The 27,430-nt window shown below is 37.5% G+C and overlaps 3 protein-coding genes across 11 annotated transcripts; 1 reads left to right on the top strand and 2 right to left on the bottom strand.

Moving 5' to 3' along the window:
- Positions 1-1,014: 1,014 nt before the first annotated feature.
- Positions 1,015-17,539, bottom strand: LOC148074611 (adapter SH3BGRL-like). 9 transcript variants are annotated; one of them, XM_087795214.1, is made up of 12 exons: positions 17,389-17,539; positions 14,074-14,259; positions 13,870-13,950; positions 13,141-13,215; positions 11,500-11,601; positions 11,271-11,297; positions 4,411-4,434; positions 4,186-4,212; positions 3,461-3,487; positions 2,860-2,886; positions 2,739-2,789; positions 1,015-1,354 (listed from the first exon to the last, which is right to left on the bottom strand). In XM_087795214.1, the coding sequence occupies exons 1-11, from the start codon at positions 17,431-17,433 to the stop codon at positions 2,772-2,774; spliced, it is 639 nt and encodes a 212-aa protein (XP_087651340.1). In that variant the 5' UTR covers positions 17,434-17,539; the 3' UTR covers positions 1,015-1,354; positions 2,739-2,771. The 9 variants fall into 9 exon arrangements, with proteins under 9 accessions (XP_087651340.1, XP_087651347.1, XP_087651341.1 ...); XM_087795221.1 differs by lacking the exon at positions 13,141-13,215; XM_087795215.1 differs by lacking the exon at positions 4,411-4,434.
- Positions 17,540-17,853: 314 nt separating this feature from the next.
- Positions 17,854-22,913, top strand: LOC148074612 (uncharacterized). The gene is made up of 7 exons (XM_087795474.1): positions 17,854-17,919; positions 20,189-20,295; positions 20,355-20,614; positions 21,681-21,923; positions 21,990-22,127; positions 22,182-22,251; positions 22,309-22,913. Exons 2-7 carry the CDS (start codon positions 20,214-20,216, stop codon positions 22,821-22,823), a joined length of 1,308 nt encoding a protein of 435 aa, XP_087651600.1. The 5' UTR covers positions 17,854-17,919; positions 20,189-20,213; the 3' UTR covers positions 22,824-22,913.
- Positions 22,914-24,690: 1,777 nt separating this feature from the next.
- get1 (guided entry of tail-anchored proteins factor 1) lies at positions 24,691-26,043 on the bottom strand. Its single transcript, XM_087795476.1, has 5 exons — positions 25,868-26,043; positions 25,269-25,434; positions 25,116-25,183; positions 24,931-25,045; positions 24,691-24,868 (listed from the first exon to the last, which is right to left on the bottom strand). Exons 1-5 carry the CDS (start codon positions 25,955-25,957, stop codon positions 24,795-24,797), a joined length of 513 nt encoding a protein of 170 aa, XP_087651602.1. The 5' UTR covers positions 25,958-26,043; the 3' UTR covers positions 24,691-24,794.
- Positions 26,044-27,430: the final 1,387 nt, after the last annotated feature.

The following is a 27,430-nucleotide window of genomic DNA, read 5'->3' on the forward strand; positions in this document are numbered from 1 at the left end:
TCGTTTCTAAACGTTATCACCCAAAAATGTCCAGTTAAATATTAGTGAATGAACTTTGACCCTCAACTGATGTAAATACACAAGGGACGACAAACACAAGCCTGTGACCCTCAGACTCTCTGTGAGAATTTAAGTTCAAATGAGCTTCAGTGAAGAAAGTAATTTATATTTGTAGAGCTTTTCTAGACCAGGGTCACAAAGAGCTTAAACAATCAAAACAATACTAAATAAAATATATACTAAGAGGTCAAGACAACACAAGAGTCTCAGAGAATCAAGAAAAAGCTCAAATCAAAGTGTCTTGAGATGTTTCTTGAAGGAGTCAGTAGATCATCAAACACAGATGTTTCTTGAAGGAGTCAGTAGATCATCAAACACAGATGTTTCTTGAAGGAGTCAGTAGATCATCAAACACAGATGTTTCTTGAAGGAGTCAGTAGATCATCAAACACAGATGTTTCTTGAAGGAGTCAGTAGATCATCAAACACAGATGTTTCTTGAAGGAGTCAGTAGATCATCAAACACAGATGTTTCTTGAAGGAGTCAGTAGATCATCAAACACAGATGTTTGTTGAAGGAGTCAGTAGATCATCAAACACAGATGTTTCTTGAAGGAGTCAGTAGATCATCAAACACAGATGTTTCTTGAAGGAGTCCGTAGATCATCAAACACAGAGATGGTTCCAAAGCTTAGGAGCAACAGTCTGGAAGGATTTCTCTCCTCTGGTCCTGAAGTTCAGGAACCATCAGTAGATTCTGATCCACAGACCTCAGAGCCCGAGCTGGGGTGTAAATCTGGATCAGATCACTGATAGAAGGTCTGACCATGAATAGATCTGAAAGTAAGAACCAGAATTTTAAAATAATCCTGAAAGAAACTGGCAGCCAGTGAAGAGTTTGAAGGAGAAATGTGAGTTCTTCTACTAGAGCGGCTCAGAATTCTCAGAGTTTCATATGAACTGCAGTCGAGACAGATTCTTGTTTAGACGTGTGAAGTGAAGATAAATCAAAGATGTTGTTGAAGTTTTTTATTTCATTAAGTCACAGGTTTTACTCAACAAAGTGCATCGATCGACAGTAGTTTGGGGTCAACTTTGATAAAGTCATCTTGAACGAATAATTACCAACAAAAACATAGTTTCTTGATTCATCAAAGTCATTGTTTTGTACTTGAAACTTGTATATAAAACCAGCGCCTCTAACTACTACAGTCTTCGTATATAAAAATTAAGTAGAGCAGTCGAAGGAGGTTTAAGGCGGACGTGTTGATGCTTCCAGTGAGATCCAGTTCTGCCGGGTCTGACGAGGCTGCAGGGGTCAAAGGTCAGCGATGGTGGCACAGGATCCTTCAGGCTGGACACACAGGGACGAGAGACACAAGCTTCTCAGTTCAATGTAACGTCACCCGGCGCCGCCAACACGCCGCCAACACGCCGCCAACACGCCGCCAACACGCCGCCAACACGCCGCCAACACGCCGCCAACACGCCGCCCTCGCATCGCGTTAGCTACTTAGCGGCTCGTGCTAATGTGGCGTGACAGAGGCCAACGGGTCAGAAGGGGCTTGAACCTGCCCTCGGTACCAGACTGTTGAGGATTTAAGGTGACACTATTGTTATTATTACAATTATTCTTATTCTTATTCTTATTCTTATTCTTATTCTTATTATTAAAATGATTATTATTATTATTAATATTATTATTATTATCACTATTATTATTATTCAAATTATTATTATTATTATTATTACAATTATTACAATTATTACAATTATTAAAAATTATAATTATTGCTATTAATATTATTATTATTAATAATAATAATAATAATAATAATAATTATAATAATATTATTGAGTTTAAAAGGCTAAGAATGAAAAAATATTGATTTTAGAAAAGAAATATAGTTATTAGAATAAGAATATCAAATTATGTGTAAAAGAAAAAACCCTTTTTTATTGTAAATATCAGATTACTTATAAATAATAAATCCAAACTTTTACTGTAAAAATTATTCAAATCAAAAAACAAAAAAACGATTAAATTCTTTGACAATAATTAGAACAAAGAATTTAAACCTTCAACATTTGAAATGATATTTAATTAAAGAAAATATAGAATATTCTAATGACACTGATAAACTGATATAAGATCTCATGTCGTTTGTGTTTCTTTAGTTTGTTTATTTCCGACTCAACTGGTCGACGAGTCGCATCACGATCACGACCTTCAGAACCAGACTGGAGTCCAGCGGCTCATGTTAATGGATGATAATCATCATGGAATTGAACCCACAACACGGTTCAGAGTCGACCTTTTGACCTTCGTGTTGCGAGGCTGCAGCACTAACCTCTTCATCACCTTGTTCTTCCACATATATACTTAAATATATGAATACGTTTATTGTGTTCTGAGCTTTAATTAAAGCTATTAATCATGTGAAGACTTTAAAAACGAGACGTTGGTTTCGCTGAGTTTGATGTAAACGTTAAATTAAAATCCTTCACCGGCAGAATATGGAAGCAACACAAACACACAGTGATACAGATAAAGCAGGTAATTACACGAACAGTAGCTTCTGCTCGATGGCAGAGAATTCAGTGTGAAAACTGTTTTTATCTTTTCCATTAATCTGGTGAATTACTGCCAAATAAAACCCTGTGCAGTGCTCGCTCCTGCCGGTGTCGCTCTACTGCCACCTGCTGGTCATGAGAGGGAACACCTGAGGTCAACACACCTGTGCAGTCGTGGGTCAACGTCACCGTCTCAGCTACTCTGCCTCCTCCTCCTGCAACACAACACGTGTGTGTGAGTGCAATGACGTCAGAGTAAACACAACAACAAACATTTCTTCTCACCTGGTTTTCTTCCAACTCGTCTTCTTCCTTCAAACAAACACAGAATCAATGAGCGAAAGAAACTTCACAGGTTTGTGTTTGAAATCAAAGGTCACTGAAGAATCTTGAGCGTCAGTGAGTCTCGAACCCAAGAACTTGTTGGTTCAGCATCGAGTCTCTTGTGAGCGAAGACACTTTTATTGAAAAATCTAAGAACCATAATTTGATTTTGCAAAAAACATGATTTTACAAGAAAAACAAGTTTGTATTTTTCATTTTTTGACGAGAAAATGTTTTACTCTCTTCCCACGATCACTGGTTACTTTAAATAATATGTTGTTTGTTTTATTGATTTGTTTTCAAGTCATTTAAACATGTCTTGTGTATTAATGAGTTTTTATAAAATATTTTCTTTCTTTTTGGGGATATTAATTATTTATTTATCTAATATTTCTTTAATTGTATTTGTATATTATGATCATTTTAACCTGGTGCTGGTTAATCATGGCTCATAGTCTTTGTCTGAGCTTTAACTAATCATGTCCACAAACATATTAAGATATTATTACATATATTAAGATATTCCTGCGACACTATGTGAAGAACATGATCGAACATCTACCTCTTGTGCTTCAGCATCTTCTTCATCCTGAGAGAGAACCAAGCAGAATTAGAACCAAGAAGAGTTAGAACCAAGAAGACTTAGAACCAAGAAGACTTAGAACCAAGCAGAGTTAGAACCAAGAAGAGTTAGAATCAAAAACAAAAAGGTTCCTGAGACGAGACGTCGTCCACCTGGAAGGACGCTCAGACGAGCATCAAGACTCGACGAGAAAAGAAGAAACGGTTTCAAATCCTGCAAAGAAAGTCTGACGGAAATAAACGACAGAAAAACAAGAAGCAGCAAAGCTGGAATGTCGGAGTGTGAGAGGTCAGAGGTCAGAGGTCAGATTGAAATAGGGTTAAAAGAAAGAGTCGGTGAACGACTGGAATGATACGTAAAGAATTGATTTCACTGTAAATATTATACGAAATTAAAGAGTAATTAAGGCTTTGATGTCGTGAAGGGAATCATTTAGTTCGTCCTCCAGAGATGTTCAATCTAATGAATCTCGTTTAACAGAAACTAAATCATTTAAGTCAAAAGAATTCATGATAAAATCAGAGTGAAATAGTTTCAAGTTCATAAATCAAAGGTCAGTTATTCACAAATGTGATTGACAGGCTGTGACTCGTGTCTTACTATATATTTGTATCAAAATGTTTATAAAAAAGCATTAGACTGTACGAGTGGATCAAACAGATTGTGAAACCCTGAGGATGTTATTGACAGACGAGAGAATCTACCTCGAGTTGTCGAAGTTCTTCTTCCTCCTGGAGGAGAGAGAGAGAGAGTGAGCTGAGGGGCGAGAGAGAGCGAGGCATGCGAGACATGAAGCTCAGGAAGCAGCGACTGGAGGAGAATGAAGATGTGATGTTAGGAGGAAGCAGGAGAGGATTGTGGGAAGAGATGGAATGTGGGAGGAGTCTATCTAGATGGGGGGGGGAGGGGGGTCACAGGTGATCAGTTACCTCCGACTGCAGGTCCTCTTCCTCCTGAGGACGCAAACCCACAGATGGACAAAAGATCCGAAAGGTGTCGAAACACGTCATGTGTGTAACTATTAAAGCTCATAATGCACTGCAACAGTTGACGATCATACAGCAGATGATTCGTCATGTTTTGACTTGAACATGTTGTTCAAACTAAACTGAGTCTGATCTTCAAGTCTTTGACACTCAGTTGATCTAAATGATCTCTTTTTCTTCTGCTTCACCAAACAAACTCCAGTTTTACTCGTTTAACGTTGTGTTACTAACGTCGTGTTACTAACGTCGTGTTACTAACGTCGTGTTACTAACATCGTGTTACTAACGTCATGTTACTAACATCGTGTTACTAACATCGTGTTACTAACGTCATGTTACTAACATCGTGTTACTAACATCGTGTTAATAACATCGTGTTACTAACATCGTGTTACTAACGTCATGTTACTAACATCGTGTTACTAACATCGTGTTACTAACATCGTGTTACTAACATCGTGTTACTAACATCGTGTTACTAACATCGTGTTACTAACGTCATGTTACTAACATCGTGTTACTAACGTCATGTTACTAACATCGTGTTACTAACATCGTGTTACTAACGTCGTGTTACTAACATCGTGTTACTAACGTCATGTTACTAACATCGTGTTACTAACATCGTGTTACTAACATCGTGTTACTAACATCGTGTTACTAACGTCATGTTACTAACATCGTGTTACTAACATCGTGTTACTAGCGTCATGTTACTAACATCGTGTTACTAACGTCGTGTTACTAACGTCGTGTTACTAACATCGTGTTACTAACGTCGTGTTACTAACGTCGTGTTACTAACGTCGTGTTACTAACATCGTGTTACTAACGTCGTGTTACTAACATCGTGTTACTAACATCGTGTTACTAACATCGTGTTACTAACATCGTGTTACTAACGTCATGTTACTAACATCGTGTTACTAACATCGTGTTAATAACATCGTGTTACTAACATCGTGTTACTAACGTCATGTTACTAACATCGTGTTACTAACATCGTGTTACTAACATCGTGTTACTAACATCGTGTTACTAACGTCATGTTACTAACATCGTGTTACTAACATCGTGTTACTAACATCGTGTTACTAACATCGTGTTACTAACGTCATGTTACTAACATCGTGTTACTAACATCGTGTTACTAACATCGTGTTACTAACATCGTGTAACTAACATCGTGTTACTAACATCGTGTTACTAACGTCATGTTACTAACGTCATGTTACTAACATCATGTTACTAACATCGTGTTACTAACATCGTGTTACTAACATTGTGTTACTAACATCGTGTTACTAACGTCATGTTACTAACATCGTGTTACTAACATCGTGTTACTAACATCGTGTTACTAACATCGTGTTACTAACGTCATGTTACTAACATCGTGTTACTAACATCGTGTTACTAACATCGTGTTACTAACATCGTGTTACTAACGTCATGTTACTAACATCGTGTTACTAACATCGTGTTACTAACGTCATGTTACTAACATCGTGTTACTAACGTCATGTTACTAACATCGTGTTACTAACATCGTGTTACTAACATCGTGTTACTAACATCGTGTTACTAACGTCATGTTACTAACATCGTGTTACTAACGTCGTGTTACTAACGTCGTGTTACTAACATCGTGTTACTAACGTCATGTTACTAACATCGTGTTACTAACATCGTGTTACTAACATCGTGTTACTAACGTCATGTTACTAACATCGTGTTACTAACGTCGTGTTACTAACGTCGTGTAACTAACATCGTGTTACTAACATCGTGTTACTAACGTCATGTTACTAACGTCGTGTTACTAACGTCGTGTTACTTACATCGTGTTACTAACGTCGTGTTACTAACATCGTGTTACTAACGTCATGTTACTAACATCGTGTTACTAACATCGTGTTACTAACATCGTGTTACTAACGTCATGTTACTAACATCGTGTTACTAACGTCGTGTTACTAACGTCGTGTTACTAACATCGTGTTACTAACGTCATGTTACTAACATCGTGTTACTAACATCGTGTTACTAACATCGTGTTACTAACGTCATGTTACTAACATCATGTTACTAACGTCGTGTTACTAACGTCGTGTTACTAACATCGTGTTACTAACGTCATGTTACTAACATCGTGTTACTAACGTCATGTTACTAACATCGTGTTACTAACGTAGTGTTACTAACGTCATGTTACTAACATCGTGTTACTAACGTCGTGTTACTAACGTCATGTTACTAACATCGTGTTACTAACGTCATGTTACTAACATCGTGTTACTAACGTCGTGTTACTAACGTCGTGTTACTAACATCGTGTTACTAACGTCATGTTACTAACATCGTGTTACTAACGTCGTGTTACTAACGTCGTGTTACTAACGTCGTGTTACTAACGTCATGTTACTAACATCGTGTTACTAACGTCGTGTTACTAACGTCATGTTACTAACATCGTGTTACTAACGTCATGTTACCAACATCGTGTTACTAACGTTGTGTTACTAACATCGTGTTACTAACGTCGTGTTACTAACATCGTGTTACTAACATCGTGTTACTAACGTCATGTTACTAACGTCGTGTTACTAACGTCATGTTACTAACGTCGTGTTACTAACGTCGTGTTACTAACATCGTGTTACTAACATCGTGTTACTAACGTCATGTTACTAACGTCGTGTTACTAACGTCATGTTACTAACGTCGTGTTACTAACATCGTGTTACTAACGTCGTGTTACTAACGTCGTGTTACTAACATCGTGTTACTAACATCGTGTTACTAACGTCATGTTACTAACGTCGTGTTACTAACGTCGTGTTACTAACGTCGTGTTACTTACATCGTGTTACTAACGTCGTGTTACTAACGTCGTGTTACTAACGTCGTGTTACTAACGTCGTGTTACTAACGTCGTGTTACTAACGTCGTGTTACTAACGTCGTTACTAACGTCGTGTTACTAACGTCGTGTTACTAACGTCGTGTTACTAACGTCGTGTTACTAACGTCGTGTTACTAACATCGTGTTACTAACGTCGTGTTACTAACGTCGTGTTACTAACGTCATGTTACTAACGTCGTGTTACTAACGTCGTGTTACTAACGTCGTGTTACTAACGTCGTGTTACTAACGTCGTGTTACTAACGTCGTGTTACTAACATCGTGTTACTAACGTCATGTTACTAACATCGTGTTACTAACGTCGTGTTACTAACGTCGTGTTACTAACGTCGTGTTACTAACGTCATGTTACTAACATCGTGTTACTAACGTCGTGTTACTAACGTCATGTTACTAACATCGTGTTACTAACGTCATGTTACTAACATCGTGTTACTAACGTTGTGTTACTAACATCGTGTTACTAACGTCGTGTTACTAACATCGTGTTACTAACATCGTGTTACTAACGTCATGTTACTAACGTCGTGTTACTAACGTCATGTTACTAACGTCGTGTTACTAACATCGTGTTACTAACATCGTGTTACTAACGTCATGTTACTAACGTCGTGTTACTAACATCGTGTTACTAACATCGTGTTACTAACGTCATGTTACTAACGTCGTGTTACTAACGTCGTGTTACTAACATCGTGTTACTAACGTCATGTTACTAACGTCGTGTTACTAACGTCGTGTTACTAACGTCGTGTTACTAACATCGTGTTACTAACATCGTGTTACTAACATCGTGTTACTAACATCGTGTTACTAACGTCGTGTTACTAACATCGTGTTACTAACGTCGTGTTACTAACGTCGTGTTACTAACGTCGTGTTACTAACGTCATGTTACTAACGTCGTGTTACTAACGTCGTGTTACTAACATCGTGTTACTAACATCATGTTACTAACATCGTGTTACTAACATCATGTTACTAACGTCATGTTACTAACATCGTGTTACTAACGTCGTGTTACTAACATCGTGTTACTAACATCGTGTTACTAACGTCGTGTTACTAACGTCGTGTTACTAACGTCGTGTTACTAACATCGTGTTACTAACATCGTGTTACTAACGTCGTGTTACTAACATCGTGTTACTAACGTCGTGTTACTAACATCATGTTACTAACGTCGTGTTACTAACGTCGTGTTACTAACGTCGTGTTACTAACGTCGTGTTACTTACATCGTGTTACTAACGTCGTGTTACTAACGTCGTGTTACTAACGTCGTGTTACTAACGTCGTGTTACTAACGTCGTGTTACTAACGTCGTGTTACTAACGTCGTGTTACTAACGTCGTGTTACTAACGTCGTTACTAACGTCGTGTTACTAACGTCGTGTTACTAACGTCGTGTTACTAACGTCGTGTTACTAACGTCGTGTTACTAACATCGTGTTACTAACGTCGTGTTACTAACGTCGTGTTACTAACGTCATGTTACTAACGTCGTGTTACTAACGTCGTGTTACTAACGTCGTGTTACTAACGTCGTGTTACTAACGTCGTGTTGCTAACGTCATGTTACTAACGTCGTGTTGCTAACGTCGTGTTGCTAACGTCATGTTGCTAACGTCATGTTGCTAACGTCATGTTACTAACGTCGTGTTACTAACGTCGTGTTACTAACGTCGTGTTACTAACGTCGTGTTACTAACGTCGTGTTACTAACGTCGTGTTACTAACGTCGTGTTACTAACGTCGTGTTACTAACGTCGTGTTACTAACGTCGTGTTACTAACGTCGTGTTACTAACGTCGTGTTACTAACGTCGTGTTACTAACGTCGTGTTACTAACGTCGTGTTACTAACGTCGTGTTACTAACGTCATGTTACTAACGTCATGTTACTAACGTCATGTTACTAACGTCATGTTACTAACGTCGTGTTACTAACGTCGTGTTACTAACGTCGTGTTACTAACGTCGTGTTACTAACGTCGTGTTACTAACGTCGTGTTACTAACCTCGTGTTACTAACGTCGTGTTACTAACGTCGTGTTACTAACGTCGTGTTACTAACGTCGTGTTACTAACGTCGTGTTACTAACGTCGTGTTACTAACGTCGTGCTACTAACGTCGTGCTACTAACGTCATGTTACTAACGTCGTGTTACTAACGTCGTGTTACTAACGTCGTGTTACTAACGTCGTGTTACTAACGTCGTGTTACTAACGTCATGTTACTAACGTCATGTTACTAACGTCATGTTACTAACGTCGTGTTACTAACGTCGTGTTACTAACGTCGTGTTACTAACGTCGTGTTACTAACGTCGTGTTACTAACGTCGTGTTACTAACGTCGTGTTACTAACGTCGTGTTACTAACGTCATGTTACTAACGTCGTGTTACTAACGTCGTGTTACTAACGTCGTGTTACTAACGTCGTGTTACTAACGTCGTGTTACTAACGTCGTGTTACTAACGTCGTTACTAACGTCGTGTTACTAACGTCGTGTTACTAACGTCGTGTTACTAACGTCGTGTTACTAACGTCGTGTTACTAACATCGTGTTACTAACGTCGTGTTACTAACGTCGTGTTACTAACGTCATGTTACTAACGTCGTGTTACTAACGTCGTGTTACTAACGTCGTGTTACTAACGTCGTGTTACTAACGTCGTGTTGCTAACGTCGTGTTACTAACGTCATGTTGCTAACGTCGTGTTGCTAACGTCATGTTACTAACGTCGTGTTGCTAACGTCATGTTACTAACGTCGTGTTACTAACGTCGTGTTACTAACGTCGTGTTACTAACGTCGTGTTACTAACGTCGTGTTACTAACGTCGTGTTACTAACGTCGTGTTACTAACGTCGTGTTACTAACGTCGTGTTACTAACGTCGTGTTACTAACGTCGTGTTACTAACGTCGTGTTACTAACGTCGTGTTACTAACGTCGTGTTACTAACGTCGTGTTACTAACGTCGTGTTACTAACGTCGTGTTACTAACGTCGTGTTACTAACGTCGTGTTACTAACGTCGTGTTACTAACGTCATGTTACTAACGTCGTGTTACTAACGTCATGTTACTAACGTCGTGTTACTAACGTCGTGTTACTAACGTCGTGTTACTAACGTCGTGTTACTAACGTCGTGTTACTAACGTCGTGTTACTAACCTCGTGTTACTAACGTCGTGTTACTAACGTCGTGTTACTAACGTCGTGTTACTAACGTCGTGTTACTAACGTCGTGTTACTAACGTCATGTTACTAATGTCATGTTACTAACGTCGTGTTACTGACGTCGTGTTACTGACGTCGTGTTACTAACATCGTGTTACTAACGTCGTGTTACTAACGTCGTGTTACTAACGTCGTGTTACTGACGTCGTGTTACTAACATCGTGTTACTAACGTCGTGTTACTAACGTCGTGTTACTAACGTCATGTTACTAACGTCATGTTACTAACGTCATGTTACTAACGTCGTGTTACTAACGTCGTGTTACTAACGTCGTGTTACTAACGTCGTGTTACTAACATCGTGTTACTAACGTCGTGTTACTAACGTTGTGTTACTAACGTCGTGTTACTAACGTCGTGTTACTAACGTCATGTTACTAACGTCGTGTTACTAACGTCGTGTTACTAACGTCGTGTTACTAACGTCGTGTTACTAACGTCATGTTACTAACGTCGTGTTACTAACGTCGTGTTACTAACGTCGTGTTACTAACGTTATGTTACTAACGTCGTGTTACTAACGTCGTGTTACTAACGTCATGTTACTAACGTCGTGTTACTAACGTTATGTTACTAACGTTATGTTACTAACGTCGTGTTACATCCAAGCTCAGAGACAACACAACACGTACCTGCTCTTCTTCTTCTGCTGCACGAGTCTGAGGAGGAAAGAAAAGAAACACTTTGACGTTGAGATCCACACGAGGAGAGAAGGTTTAGTTGGAATGACTTGTTAATATGAAGAAGAAAAAGATGTTAGTGTCTTCCTTCATATGGACGTATAAGAGAAGTTAGAGAATCCAATCACTCCAGGAATGTTGAGAAGTTTGAAGGGAGAGAAGAAGACAGTTTGTAAATTACTGTGTCTTCTGTAACGTCGTCCTCAGCGTCTGCCTCGTCTTCCTCGTCTGCCTCCTCATCATCAGCAACTTCCTCCTCCATGTGTGAGTCTCCGTTACACGCCTGCTCACCACAGGAAACAAACAAGGATTTAAGTCGAGCCACTGAGAGAGGGAGGAAATCAGAGAGAGAGAGGGAGTCGAAAAAGAAGTGTGGAATGTTGTGTTACAAGGAATGCATTGATGTTATTAGTCGTTGTGACACAGTGTGTTTGTCAAGAGTGTGTTGATATTACGATACAAGGATATGATATACAGTGAAAGTGTACCAACAAGTATATATGTGTAGTATTGTCCAGTACTTGACTCTGGTGTTGTGATAGTGTAGTAACATGTATATATGTGTAGTATTGTCCAGTACTTGACTCTGGTGTTGTGATAGTGTAGTAACATGTATATATGTGTAGTATTGTCCAGTACTTGACTCTGGTGTTGTGATAGTGTAGTAACATGTATATATGTGTAGTATTGTCCAGTACTTGACTCTGGTGTTGTGATAGTGTAGTAACAAGTATATATGTGTAGTATTGTTGAGTACTTGACTCTGGTGTTGTGATAGTGTAGTAACAAGTATATATGTGTAGTATTGTCCAGTACTTGACTCTGGTGTTGTGATAGTGTAGTAACAAGTATATATGTGTAGTATTGTCCAGTACTTGACTCTGGTGTTGTGATAGTGTAGTAACAAGTATATATGTGTAGTATTGTCCAGTACTTGACTCTGGTGTTGTGATAGTGTAGTAACAAGTATATATGTGTAGTATTGTCCAGTACTTGACTCTGGTGTTGTGATAGTGTAGTAACAAGTATATATGTGTAGTATTGTCCAGTACTTGACTCTGGTGTTGTGATAGTGTAGTAACAAGTATATATGTGTAGTATTGTCCAGTACTTGACTCTGGTGTTGTGATAGTGTAGTAACAAGTATATATGTGTAGTATTGTCCAGTACTTGACTCTGGTGTTGTGATAGTGTAGTAACAAGTATATATGTGTAGTATTGTCCAGTACTTGACTCTGGTGTTGTGATAGTGTAGTAACAAGGATATATGTGTAGTATTGTCCAGTACTTGACTCTGGTGTTGTGATAGTGTAGTAACAAGTATATATGTGTAGTATTGTCCAGTACTTGACTCTGGTGTTGTGATAGTGTAGTAACAAGTATATATGTGTAGTATTGTCCAGTACTTGACTCTGGTGTTGTGATAGTGTAGTAACAAGTATATATGTGTAGTATTGTCCAGTACTTGACTCTGGTGTTGTGATAGTGTAGTAACAAGTATATATGTGTAGTATTGTCCAGTACTTGACTCTGGTGTTGTGATAGTGTAGTAACAAGTATATATGTGTAGTATTGTCCAGTACTTGACTCTGGTGTTGTGATAGTGTAGTAAATAGTATATATATATATATATATATATATATATATATATATATATAAGAAAGATTATTTTTAATTTGAATGTTTCCTGATGATACTTGGTAACGATCAAACACATGCACAAAATCAGCTTGATGGCCTGAGGACGAGAGGATGCATCTGCTGGAGGAGGTTAAAGAAATGATGGTTAAAAGTGCGGATGAAGATTCAAGAGAAACTTTACTGTGGAATCATCAACGTGTCCGTTTGTCTGAGCATGACTTCCGTTCTCCACGATCGTGTCGCTCTGAGCTGCTTCCTGTTCAAACACACGAGTCACGAGATGTTCCTCTTCCAGGCTGCGGTGCATGATTGACGCGAGGAAGGAAAATGTCCGTGTCGGCGTGAACCTGCATCGATCTGTACTTACGACAGTTTCTAGTGATATTTAAAAGTTCTTCTTATATTTCACAATTATTGACTTTACTTTGTACATCATTGCAAATTATACCATTTGTATTTATCTTTAATAAATACATTATTTAACCTCCAATGTATAGATTAATATCCGTGTAAACATATTAAAAAATTAGAAGATATTCAACATATTGTTTTCATCAAAGTATTAGAATATTTAAAGTATTTTTAATGAATGTATTTATTCAACTGAACCTTATTGAACAGAAAATAATGTATCAAAAGTACAACAACGATCATCATGTTCAAACGATTGATGTATAAACATATATATATATATATATATATATATATATATATATATATATATATATATATATATATATATATATATAAACATGTATAATTCTTCACTTGGTTAGAACGCATTCCTTAGACGAATAAAACTTCATTGTAGGAAAAGAAGTTAAAAAAAGAGAATTGTTTTTCAATAAAGTAAATAAAACAACAAAACACTTTCATCTGTGCTTCACAAAGACACAAAAGCCGCCCTGACCTTTGAACCCTGGGGCGGGGCCAGTCCCAGGAAGGAGAACACAGCATTGTCTTCTTTGGCGTCGAAGAACGTCTCGTAGTCCTGGAACGGTCACGGAGAAGAAGACTTTACTTCCTCCTGGACGCCGATTGGTCGTCGTTTCTCGAGGTTTACAAGCCGTGATTTTGGCAAAGCAACACGGTCGCCGTGGCGACGGCCTCTTACCCCGCAGTAGCTCTCCTCGTTGAAGATCTGGGGGGGCAGGGGGATCCCGTTGGACGGCTTCTTCTCCTCGGGAACGTTCTGCCGCATCCACAGACGGTTCTCCTCGTTGCAGGCGATGTCCAGCGGAGTGTAGTCCACCTTCAGGGCCTCCAGGAACCCGACCACATCCTGCTGCTTCTTCTTGATCTGCAGCACAGGATTCAACCAAGAGTTGACATGTTGAGGAACTAAAGAGTTGACATGTTGAGGAACTAAATAGTTGACATGTTGAGGAACTAAAGAGTTGACATGTTGAAGAACTAAAGAGTTGACATGTTGAAGAACTAAAGAGTTGACATGTTGAAGAACTAAAGAGTTGACATGTTGAGGAACTAAAGAGTTGACATGTTGAAGAACTAAAGAGTTGACATGTTGAAGAACTAAAGAGTTGACATGTTGAGGAACTAAAGAGTTGACATGTTGAGGAACTAAAGAGTTGACATGTTGAGGAACTAAAGAGTTGACATGTTGAGGAACTAAAGAGTTGACATGTTGAGGAACTAAAGAGTTGACATGTTGAGGAACTAAAGAGTTGACATGTTGAGGAACTAAAGAGTTGACATGTTGAGGAACTAAAGAGTTGACATGTTGAGGAACTAAAGAGTTGACATGTTGAGGAACTAAAGAGTTGACATGTTGAGGAACTAAAGAGTTTACATGTTGAGGAACTAAAGAGTTGACATGTTGAGGAACTAAAGAGTTGACATGTTGAAGAACTAAAGAGTTGACATGTTGAAGAACTAAAGAGTTGACATGTTGAAGAACTAAATAGTTTACACGTTGAAGAACTAAAGAGTTTACATGTTGAAGAACTAAAGAGTTTACATGTTGAAGAACTAAAGAGTTTACATGTTGAAGAACTAAAGAGTTGACATGTTGAAGAACTAAAGAGTTTACATGTTGAGGAACTAAAGAGTTGACATGTTGAGGAACTAAAGAGTTGACATGTTGAAGAACTAAAGAGTTTACATGTTGTAGAACTAAAGAGTTTACATGTTGAAGAACTAAATAGTTTACACGTTGAAGAACTAAAGAGTTGACATGTTGAAGAACTAAAGAGTTGACACGTTGAGGAACTAAAGAGTTGACACGTTGAAGAACTAAAGAGTTTACACGTTGAAGAACTAAAGAGTTTACATGTTGAAGAACTAAAGAGTTTACATGTTGAAGAACTAAAGAGTTTACATGTTGAAGAACTAAAGAGTTGACATGTTGAAGAACTAAAGAGTTTACACGTTGAAGAACTAAAGAGTTGACATGTTGAAGAACTAAAGAGTTGACATGTTGAAGAACTAAAGAGTTTACATGTTGAAGAACTAAAGAGTTGACATGTTGAAGAACTAAAGAGTTGACATGTTGAAGAACTAAAGAGTTGACACGTTGAAGAACTAAAGAGTTTACACGTTGAAGAACTAAAGAGTTTACATGTTGAAGAACTAAAGAGTTTACATGTTGAAGAACTAAAGAGTTGACATGTTGAAGAACTAAAGAGTTTACATGTTGTAGAACTAAAGAGTTTACATGTTGTAGAACTAAAGAGTTTACATGTTGTAGAACTAAAGAGTTTACATGTTGAAGAACTAAAGAGTTGACATGTTGAAGAACTAAAGAGTTGACATGTTGAAGAACTAAAGAGTTTACACGTTGAAGAACTAAAGAGTTGACATGTTGAAGAACTAAAGAGTTGACATGTTGAAGAACTAAAGAGTTTACATGTTGAAGAACTAAAGAGTTGACATGTTGAAGAACTAAAGAGTTGACATGTTGAAGAACTAAAGAGTTTACATGTTGAAGAACTAAAGAGTTGACACGTTGAAGAACTAAAGAGTTTACACGTTGAAGAACTAAAGAGTTTACATGTTGAAGAACTAAAGAGTTTACATGTTGTAGAACTAAAGAGTTGACATGTTGAAGAACTAAAGAGTTGACACGTTGAAGAACTAAAGAGTTTACACGTTGAAGAACTAAAGAGTTTACATGTTGAAGAACTAAAGAGTTTACATGTTGAAGAACTAAAGAGTTGACATGTTGAAGAACTAAAGAGTTTACATGTTGTAGAACTAAAGAGTTTACATGTTGTAGAACTAAAGAGTTTACATGTTGTAGAACTAAAGAGTTGACATGTTGAAGAACTAAAGAGTTGACACGTTGAAGAACTAAAGAGTTTACACGTTGAAGAACTAAAGAGTTTACATGTTGAAGAACTAAAGAGTTTACATGTTGAAGAACTAAAGAGTTGACATGTTGAAGAACTAAAGAGTTGACATGTTGAAGAACTAAAGAGTTTACATGTTGAAGAACTAAAGAGTTGACATGTTGAAGAACTAAAGAGTTTACATGTTGAAGAACTAAAGAGTTTACATGTTGAAGAACTAAAGAGTTTACATGTTGAAGAACTAAAGAGTTGACATGTTGAAGAACTAAAGAGTTGACATGTTGAAGAACTAAAGAGTTGACATGTTGAAGAACTAAAGAGTTTACACGTTTTCTATCTTTGTTTTGAATAAATAAACGTTCAGTCAACATCATCTGTGATGATCCTGGTGAAGATACTTTTATTTTAACTCGTTAAAAACTCTCTAAATCGATGCAGTGATGCTAAATTATATTGTTTTTACTTTGGTTTTTAAAGCTAAAATGGTCCAAACTGTCGATTTTGCCAAGAACCAACACAACTGTGGATGCATCATAAATGAGCTCCTTGGCAGAGGTATGCACTGATAAAGTGCTGGTTTCTTAAGTGCTAAACAACAACAACAACAACAACAACAGACTTGTAACAAGAACATATCGATTAACAAACACAGATGAACGAACCTTTGGTCGCAGATTATAGTTTTATATTCACTCGTTTCTTCTTTCTTTGTTAGAAAAGTTCATTTAACAGATTATTGTCGCTCGATTCCACGTTTATTTCTTGTGTTCTTGAAGCTGAAGTGAGAAGTTTTTGAGCCGAAATGTTTGGATTGAATGTTGTGTTTGTGGTGAACTTTATTTCCCACTAAAAGCTGCACAAACACACGAGTAAAAAAACTATAAATAGCCTCAACAGGCCTGAGACGAGAGCAGCTCCGGATCTAAAGTGGGAAACATTAGAGGCTCAAACGAACTCGATCTTTTCTTCGTTCAAAACGAACCAAAGACACAAACGCGTCAAACTCGCGAAACTAAAGTTGAAGCTTCTCGACAGACGCGCTCGCGGTGGTGCGTTCACGGACCCCGAGCTCGAAGGAAAACTCTCCAGAAGGTCCAGAAGGTCCAGAAGGTGAGACTCACCGCAGTGGATCCTGAGGACGAGGCGAGGAACACCTTGATCACCATTTCTGAGCAGAATGTTGGGAGATCCGAGCACGAGCGGGTCTTAAAGGAGGAGGCAGACCCTCTATTCTTAGACCCCCAGACTATTCCTGTCCCTGCGAGGGTGAGGTTGGAGGTTTGGCCCCCGGGGGTCGCCCCTGCCCACGTGATGATTGGAGGCCACAGCTGTCCGTCAGAAGGTCTGGATGTGCTATATATGGACCGACAGGCGGGGGAGGCCCTGAACGCATCTTGATAATTGACCTGAGAACCATTAAAGGCTCCAAAGACGGTGTTTTCCAGGTGACTGTGATGCGTTCAGGTGCACGTCTGACGAGGGACACGAGCCTCAGTCTTTGGTGTGATTTAGCATAAAGGCAGTGGAGGTGAAGAAGAGACTCAGTCTTTAGAGGACAATAAACGTGTCTGCAACACTATGACGTGGTTGATCCAAAGAACTGAGACATGTTCTGACACATGAGTGACAGCTTCTGCTGGGAAGACATCCAGGTAAACGTAGAGATCATGTGTGAATTCTTGATTTAAACACAAACATTTGTATGAATCCTTGATTCAAACACAAACATTTGTATGAATCCTTGATTCAAACACAAACATTTGAATGAATTATTGATTTAAACACAAACATTTGTATGAATCCTTGATTTAAACACAAACATTTGTATGAATCCTTGATTTAAACACAAACATTTGAATGGATCCTTGATTTAAACACAAACATTTGAATGAATTATTGATTTAAACACAAACATTTGTATGAATCCTTGATTCAAACACAAACATTTGAATGAATTATTGATTTAAACATAAACATTTGTATGAATCCTTGATTCGAATACAAACATTTGTATCAATCCTTGATTTAAACTCAAACACAAACATTTGTATGAATCTTTGATTCAAACACAAACATTCGAATGAATTCTTGATTTAACCACAAACATTTGTATGAATCCTTGATTTAAACATAAACATTTGAATGAATTCTTGATTTAAACATAAACATTTGAATGGATTCTTGATTTAAACATAAACATTTGAATGAATTATTAATTTAAACACAAACATTTGTATGAATCCTTGATTTAAACATAAACATTTGTATGAATCCTTGATTTAAACATAAACATTTGAATGAATTCTTGATTTAAACACAAACATTTGTATGAATCCTTGATTCAAACACAAACATTTGTATGAATTCTTGATTCAAACACAAACATTTGTATGAATTCTTGATTTAAACACAAACATTTGTATGAATCCTTGATTCAAACACAAACATTTGAATGAATTCTTGATTTAAACACAAACATTTGTATGAATCCTTGATTTAAACACAAACATTTGAATGAATTCTTGATTTAAACACAAACATTTGTATGAATCCTTGATTTAAACACAAACATTTGAATGAATTCTTGATTTAAACATAAACATTTGAATGGATTCTTGATTTAAACATAAACATTTGAATGAATTCTTGATTTAAACACAAACATTTGTATGAATCCTTGATTCAAACACAAACATTTGAATGAATTATTGATTTAAACACAAACATTTGTATGAATCCTTGATTTAAACACAAACATTTGTATGAATCCTTGATTTAAACACAAACATTTGAATGGATCCTTGATTTAAACACAAACATTTGAATGAATTATTGATTTAAACACAAACATTTGTATGAATCCTTGATTCAAACACAAACATTTGAATGAATTATTGATTTAAACATAAACATTTGTATGAATCCTTGATTCAAACACAAACATTTGAATGAATTATTGATTTAAACATAAACATTTGTATGAATCCTTGATTCGAATACAAACATTTGTATCAATCCTTGATTTAAACTCAAACACAAACATTTGTATGAATCTTTGATTCAAACACAAACATTCGAATGAATTCTTGATTTAACCACAAACATTTGTATGAATCCTTGATTTAAACATAAACATTTGAATGAATTCTTGATTTAAACATAAACATTTGAATGGATTCTTGATTTAAACATAAACATTTGAATGAATTATTAATTTAAACACAAACATTTGTATGAATCCTTGATTTAAACATAAACATTTGTATGAATCCTTGATTTAAACATAAACATTTGAATGAATTCTTGATTTAAACACAAACATTTGTATGAATCCTTGATTCAAACACAAACATTTGTATGAATTCTTGATTCAAACACAAACATTTGTATGAATTCTTGATTTAAACACAAACATTTGTATGAATCCTTGATTCAAACACAAACATTTGAATGAATTCTTGATTTAAACACAAACATTTGTATGAATCCTTGATTTAAACACAAACATTTGAATGAATTCTTGATTTAAACACAAACATTTGTATGAATCCTTGATTTAAACACAAACATTTGAATGAATTCTTGATTTAAACATAAACATTTGAATGGATTCTTGATTTAAACATAAACATTTGAATGAATTCTTGATTTAAACACAAACATTTGTATGAATCCTTGATTTAAACATAAACATTTGTATAAATTCTTGATTTAAACACAATTATGTGTATAAATTATTGATTTAAACACAAACATTTGAATGAATTCATGATTTAAACACAAACGTTTGTATGAATTCTTGATTTAAACACAATTATGTGTATAAATTCTTGATTTAAACTCAAACATTTGAATGAATTCATGATTTAAACACAAACGTTTGTATGAATTCTTGATTTAAACGCATCTTGATCTGAACAGGTGTGTTGGACTGACGCTCACAGACATGATGCATCAGAACTACACCTACATGAAGGGAGGCAGTGACGCTCACTCCTCCCAGTGGTCCACGGACACCGAGTACCAAAGTGAGTCTCCTGACACTCAGGTCCTCCCTCACGGTTCAACATCTTCTTCTCGCGCTCAGAGAAGAAGATCCAGATGGCCAACAAGCAGAGGGCCAAGTTCGCCGCCTTCCGCCAGCCCCTGAGGCTTCCTCCCATCAAGCACCTGCAGGTGTCAAGGGTCAAGTTCCAGCACGAGAACCGGGAGCTGAAGAGCCAGAACACGGAGCTGCAGCAGAAGCTGACGGTGATGGCCGAGGAGAACAAACTGCTGAAGAGGATCGAGTATCAGAACTCTGCCGCCATCCAGTACTTCCTGTACTCACCTGACAGCATCACGCAGGTACGTCAAGAGTGACAGTTAAAATTATAACAGTTTGATCTAAACTATAAACGTACATCAGCGTCATATTCAATGATTCAATTGAACATTTATTTGTTGAAACGATGAGTTTTTAACTGAAAGGTCAAAATAATTTGCTGAAAGTTTGATCCATTATCTCTGTTGGTTTAGTCTGGAGACTCTTATTATACCAACATTTATATTACATTTAAACGACCACAAATTAAAGATATTAAGTTTAGAAAAAATATATACATTTTTTTTTTCATTATTGGAATAAAATGATCAAACTCTACATGTAAAAATTGCGTTGATTCTGAAATTTAATTTCCTTATTATTATTATTTTCTTTTAATAATTACATTTACATTCAATATTTTTGAATTAATTATTTTAAATTCAATATAAAATGTTAAATGGTGCCACCAGACCAACATTCATTCACTCGAGTCTTCAACGTCATTTTTATGATATTTGCAACTAATGTTCGTTTAAAATATAGTTTAAATTTAAATTTCGCTCAGTGACGATTGATCTGTTACGATTAAACCAACATTATTATACTGAATAGAAAAGGCTACTAAATATATTGTATTGTATATTGTATTGTATGTGAATATATATAAAACAATATTGAATTTAGAACATTTATTTTTAAAATATTTAAATTAGAAAATAAAACTGTAAAAATAAAAAACTCCAGGTAATATTCAAATGATTAAAATCAATATATATAATATAGAAATATGTTCGTTCAGCTATTCACAAAAATAATTCATTTCAATTTTAAAAAAACGTCAACATTTAAAATGGTAAATTCATCCATTCAATATTGTGATTTTAAACTAACATTAAAAATAACCTTCATATTGACTTGAAGCATCATTGAGTTTGAATCATGAATTTTGACACACAAGCCTGTAGATACTTTATTATTATTTAGTAGTTTTTAATGGAAACTAATCATAAGAAAATCCCAGAAATATGTTTTTACTAACCGATAGAAGTTTGTTTCCACCGTCTGATGTATAATTATATATACATTTATACTATTAAACTGGTCCAGATCCTGGCCCGGCACGACAAGGAGACCCGGGTCCTGCAGAGGCTGCTGCGTGACACGCGTGTGAGCCGTGACGCGTTGGCCAAGAAGCTGGAGCACACGGAGCGGGAGCTGCTGAGCACCAAAGACAAGCTTCACCACCTGCAGCAGCTCAGCGAGGACAGGAGCCTGCTGGAGAGAGAGACCCTCACCAACAAGCTGGCCAAGGCCACGGCGGAGCTGGAGAAGAAGGACAAGAGGATCCAGGTACGTCCGGAGCAGCGTCTCCTGTGACCCCCCTGGATGTCTCTGAGGTGTCCGTCCTTCCGTCAGGAGCTGGAGAGAAAGATCGAGCTGCGAGAATCCGCTTTCAATCGCCAGCTGACCTCGGAGCAGAAGAAGGTCAAGGAGGTCACGGAGATCGCCATCGAGCTGCGGGAAGAAGTTTCAGAACTCAACAGGAAGGTTGAAGTAAGTAGTTCCTGCTTCTCTTCCTGTACCAGTCATCCAACGTTTCTCCTCCAGACTCAGGAGAAAGAACTGAACATCCAGAACATCTACGACTTCCGGCTCCAGAGGGGAACGTACAGAAGAGGTAGTGAAGGACACGCTGTGAGGATGAAGGTTGACCTCAGAGATCTTTGCTTCACAGGAGGGAAGAGCAAGATGATCCAAACCGACGAAGTGACGCAGAGACCGACCAGAGACGCGGCGCTGCAGTGCACGCAGACCGGCCCGAGTCTTCCTCCGCTAGAGCCCCTCAGGGTCCCCGTGAAGGAGCTCAAGAGACCGGAGCCGGTGGAGGAACCCGTGGTGGCGCCGGTGGAGCGGCCGCCGGAGGAGCCCGTGGAGAAGCCACGCAAGCCGCCGGCGCCGGTGGTCGAAGCAGAAGAACCAGAAGACCTGCTGGAGGACGACGAGTCAGAGACGGAGGAGTCGGAGGACGACTGTTTCGTGGAGGAGTTCGGGGACCTGGACATGTCCCAGGAGACCACCGAGGACCAGTCGGACGAGCAGGAGAGCCAGGACTCGGACAACAGGATGGAGTGTGGGGACAAGTTGAAAAAGTGCAGGACCCCCAAAGGAAACGGCCCCAGACCCATATATACGTTCACGCAGGTTATTGAGAACCTCCACAACGGACGTCCTGCCTTCTATGTGCCCTGAGATCCTGTGACCCCCGGACTGTCAATCATTATTATCATTAAACTGAAGTGAGGAGTTTTGATATGTTTTTACTTGATTGACACCTGCTCAACGACTCATGATCTCACTGTTGGTGGTTTTAAGTCTTCAAAGCAGAAGAGATCGGAGACGCTGCAGGTTTTGGTTTCGACCAGTGAAGAACCAACCAGGCGTCGAGCAGCAGCTGTCAATCAACTACAGTCTTCAGACGCCTGGTTGGTTCATCTAGAGCAGAGGTCGGGAACCTTTTTGACTCAGAGAGCCATGAAAGCAAAATATTTGGAAATGTATTTCAGTGAGAGCCATATAAATAATATTCAGATGTAAGAATCTGTGCTTGACACGAATTCAAGCCCTTTTCCTTTGTTCATCAAAATCAACAAAGACTTCAGACGGGTTCATCCCTTTCCATGCTTTCAATATGTCCATCATATTTAAATGAAGAAAGACTAAAATTTCTCCATTTCTGTGATCATGAAAAAACAAAAACAAATGAAAACATGAATTCAAACTAACAGTTTATATATGTTAATTTTAAACATGTCTGATATGAATCACACAAGTGGATTAATTACATTTCAGATGAAGTTTAACGAGAATAAAACTGTTCATCAGTAACTTCACATCATCATCGCTTTGTCTGATCGTCTCTGACGTCATTAGAATGTGTTTCACCTGCACCTGTTTAACGTGTTTGTGTTTCTGCGTATTCTCATTATATTCGTGAGATAAAGGTCATTTACAAACAGTCATGTGATGGTGTATTAATACAAGTGTGTTTTAAGGACTCGATCACAAAAGGAAGACCAGCATTTGTTGCTTTCATTGAAACCTGCAGCTTAACTATGATGGAACTGACGTCATGTTTCTGTGACTCTAGAGAAGAACCTGAAGCGATCAAACGCGCATTATTTTGTTCGATATATTATTTTAAAAAAACAAGCTTATAATTCTATATCGTTTTTCTGAATTGAATTGAATTTCTCGATTCATATGATCTTTTCCGTGCGTTCAGTGGAAGAGGCAGGAGCTCTGATTGGCTGCTGTGCATGTCAATCAAATTTTCAACCAATCGGCACAATAACCATTTGATTGACATGCACAGCAGCCAATCAGAGCTCTCTTTACTATTTTCTTATATCATATTTTATTAAATCACGCGGTCGACTCGCAACAGCTTCGCGATCGACGTATTGCCGCCCCTGAAACAAGTGATAATATTTTATGTTTTGTTTTATGTTATTTTCTGCGAGCCAGATGCAATCATCAAAAGAGCCACACCTGGCTCGCCAGCCATAGGTTCCCGACCCCTGATCTATAGGTTTCATCGGTCGGATCCAAAACCTGCACCGTCTCGTTTGAGACCCGAGACTCCATGAGTATCGAGAGTCAGAAGCGAGTGTTACTGAGCAAACATGGACTCGAGTTCCCATCAGTGACAGAGAGACTGTTGAAGCTTCTGGGTTCAGGCTCTCGCACCAAACATTGTAAACCAGCTCCATGTTTGCTTCATGAAACTGAATGATTTAATGATCGAATCCATGATCTGACACCGTGTGAGTCGTGACAAACTCACACGAGGGTTGAAATCGCACTCAAGGTTGAACTAAAGTGATATTAAAGGATTCTTTCTGGAAGAATCTACAGTATCTTAATCATCTCTTTCTTTCTCTGCCTTCACCAGAACATTCCATCAAATTCCTTCATCAACTCTTGTCTGTGTAGAAGATGATGTCTGTTCCTTCTCTTAAACACTGACATCTTCACATCACCAACGTCTACATGGATCATCGAGCACCAACTACACAAACATTGACCGTTAATGCGACGAATAAAATCAACTTTTTTTTCCTACATGACCTTTATTAAAAACAAACATTCCGCTCAGGCTGCGTCGCTTAAATAACAAATAAAAAGATGAACAGTTTCAAGAACACAAACGAGTGTCGACTTCTAGCTGAAGGCGTGGAGACCCAGAGAGACCACCTTGTTGCAGACCACCAGCCAGCAGGTGATCCCGACGCCACCTTGAGAGACACGACAAGAGTTAACTTTCCCGGACCTTCACTCGTGTGTTTCCAGTAACGACCTGTCACTCCGGTCGGGAAGGCCACGAGCCGCTCGACGGGGGCGATCCATTTGCTGGGGATCACGGTGACCGGGTCGGAGTAATACTTCCAGATCAGAGAGATCATCAAGAGACCCTGGAAACGACCCACATACCAGTTTAGAGTCAACACAAGTGAACGATGGCGTCGTGGTTTTCTCTCTCACCTGGAGGATGTAGAACACGATGTTCACGACCCACTTCATCTTGGCTTGTTGTGCGGTTCTGCCTTTCACTGGAAACATGTTCATGGTCTTTAGAGAGCGTCGAGGACAAACACAAAAGTACTCACAGCAACACTAGAACACGGACCATCTCACCATGAGTCTTTAACTTGTCCGTCAACTTGTTGATTTTACGCTCCAGCCTGGCGTATCGAGCGAACTCGTCCATCATGCTGATGTACGTCATCTCCTTCTTCATCTCCTGGATCTCTGCTCTCATTTCGTTCTCCTGCTCGGCTTCTTTCTGGACCATCTTGGAGAACTTTGACGGAGAAAAACAAAAAATCTTTTAAAATAACACAGATTAAATACCCTTCATTAAAGTATTGGATGTTTTAAGGTGATTTTGAGTAAATGTTTTTATTTTAACTGCTGATATCTCTATTCATCTCTCAAGTGACTTATAAGATTATTGTTCCGTAAATTAAAAGTATCACAATAAAGGACTTGAATCATAACCAAGGCTTGATATGAACACAAACAATTTACCCTTTTCCATTTATTGAAATGAAATAATGTGTTTTTAAAAGCTTCTTCTGTTGATATGGGTCTAAAACACGATCGAATAATGATGAATAATGATGAATAATGATGAATAATGATGAATAATGATGAATAATGATGACTAACAAGCTGTTAAATAAAATAAATGGCACAATACGAAGGATATTTCAAATCCAAGCGTAAATACTCACGAATGAAGATATACTGGGCAGGAGTGTCTTCATCAGGTTGCAGAGAAACACTGAGGCCAGAACCAGAAACCAGGCGTAACCAGATTCCATTGTTTTCAAATCAACAAACGAGTCAATTTAAGAAACGAATGTTATGGCAAACACGCTGATCTTCCTCGACGGCGCGTTCTTTCTGGTCGCTGAGCTGGACACGTGTATTAGCGCCACCTGTCGGACTGGAAGAGTAATCCACCTATTAAGAGAAAATCATGTACAGAATAAAATAAACAATGATTGTAATTGTGGACTTTTACTGCAATAATCTTGTATTTAGTGATATATTTTTTCAAGATTGGAAGTAGGATGTTTTTTAGTTCAATACTAGTTTCTCTTATCTTTTTTTTATTTGATCTTATTTAATTTATCTCATTATATTTTATTTAAATTTGTTTTATTTATTTCCTTCACTCTATAATATACTATATTCACTACAGGAAAAACAATCCCTGGCAATAAATGTATTTTGATACTGATATAACACTGGGAAAAAAGTGCTACTTTTACATACTTACTTGTATTAATTAATATATTTGTAGCAGTAATATCAAAAATATGAACTTAAATAAACATTTTGTATACAGCAGCATTCTCTACTTTCTGTTTCATGTATTTTGTGAGAGAATTAATCTTGTTTATCGCCCCAAAAAGTGCAGACGAAAATCATGATGGTAATCTAGTTACAGTAAACATTAAGAATAATCAGAGAACCTTAACCGACATCAATTTTGTTGTTACTTATACTCTATAACTTATATATCTTGTCTTAAAACTACTTTTTTTGTGTGTTAAATTAGATGTTGTATAGTTTTAACCAATATCCTGGTTTTATATTTTTATTGTAGTATTTGTTTTTATCCTGTGAGGTCAAGTGATGTAAAAGTCATGACAAATAAAATGTATTATTATCGTCATTATTAACTACATTTTTTTTCCTAAACCTTTTTTTTATTTTATATTTTCTATTATTTTCCTTTTCATTTTTAAGGGCAAACTTTGTTCAAATTGATTCATATAATATAATAGTTAATATAATAATTGGTTCTGTTTTTTTATTGCTCGTTTTTCGTGTTTATTCTGTACTGACACCATGATAAAATCATATGTTGATGTTGTAATAAAAGTTTCTGATTCTGATCAACTTTGTGTTCAACAAGTGTGTTGTTGTGTGTATGTTTGTGTGACATTGACAGAGGAAAGGTGGTGATATGACCAGTTATTGTTGTAAAAGTGAAATAAAATACAATTGTAAATCAGTTTCTCATCAGCCGTGAACTTAACGCCCTGATTTGAAGTAGGTAGGTACTGTAGGTAAAACTTTATTGATAGGTTCAGAGATGGAATGAACAGGTTAAATTAACCTTATAATTTAAGAATTATACAACTCTCTTTTTTAGCAGCACATTGTACAAACACATTTATTTTATTTTATTATGTAGCTCCAGTATAACCAATAATGCTTTAATGCAGAGTTAGTGTCTGCATCTAAACTTGAATCTTCTTTAATAATGGACTGATGTCACGTAA

The sequence above is a fragment of the Callionymus lyra genome, chromosome 7 (assembly GCF_982586985.1).
Source record: "Callionymus lyra chromosome 7, fCalLyr1.hap1.1, whole genome shotgun sequence".
NCBI classification, from domain to species: domain Eukaryota; kingdom Metazoa; phylum Chordata; class Actinopteri; order Syngnathiformes; family Callionymidae; genus Callionymus; species Callionymus lyra.

What these genes read in the sequence shown, in the direction of transcription:
- LOC148074612 (XM_087795474.1), top strand. Translation starts at nt 20,214, where the DNA reads ATGATGCATCAGAACTACACCTACATGAAGGGAGGCAGTGACGCTCAC. An exon ending in AGAAGGACAAGAGGATCCAG is followed by an intron (nt 21,924 to 21,989) that starts GTACGTCCGGAG and finishes TCCTTCCGTCAG; the next exon opens with GAGCTGGAGAGAAAGATCGA. An exon ending in GAGGGGAACGTACAGAAGAG is followed by an intron (nt 22,252 to 22,308) that starts GTAGTGAAGGAC and finishes TTTGCTTCACAG; the next exon opens with GAGGGAAGAGCAAGATGATC.
- LOC148074611 (XM_087795214.1), bottom strand. Translation starts at nt 17,433, where the DNA reads ATGGTGATCAAGGTGTTCCTCGCCTCGTCCTCAGGATCCACTGCG. An exon ending in CCCCGCCCCAGGGTTCAAAG is followed by an intron (nt 13,216 to 13,869) that starts GTCAGGGCGGCT and finishes GTGTTTGAACAG; the next exon opens with GAAGCAGCTCAGAGCGACAC. An exon ending in AAGAACTTCGACAACTCGAG is followed by an intron (nt 3,488 to 4,185) that starts GTAGATTCTCTC and finishes GTTCTCTCTCAG; the next exon opens with GATGAAGAAGATGCTGAAGC.
- get1 (XM_087795476.1), bottom strand. Translation starts at nt 25,957, where the DNA reads ATGGAATCTGGTTACGCCTGGTTTCTGGTTCTGGCCTCAGTGTTTCTC. An exon ending in TGCCCAGTATATCTTCATTC is followed by an intron (nt 25,435 to 25,867) that starts GTGAGTATTTAC and finishes TCTCCGTCAAAG; the next exon opens with TTCTCCAAGATGGTCCAGAA. An exon ending in CTTCCCGACCGGAGTGACAG is followed by an intron (nt 24,869 to 24,930) that starts GTCGTTACTGGA and finishes GTGTCTCTCAAG; the next exon opens with GTGGCGTCGGGATCACCTGC.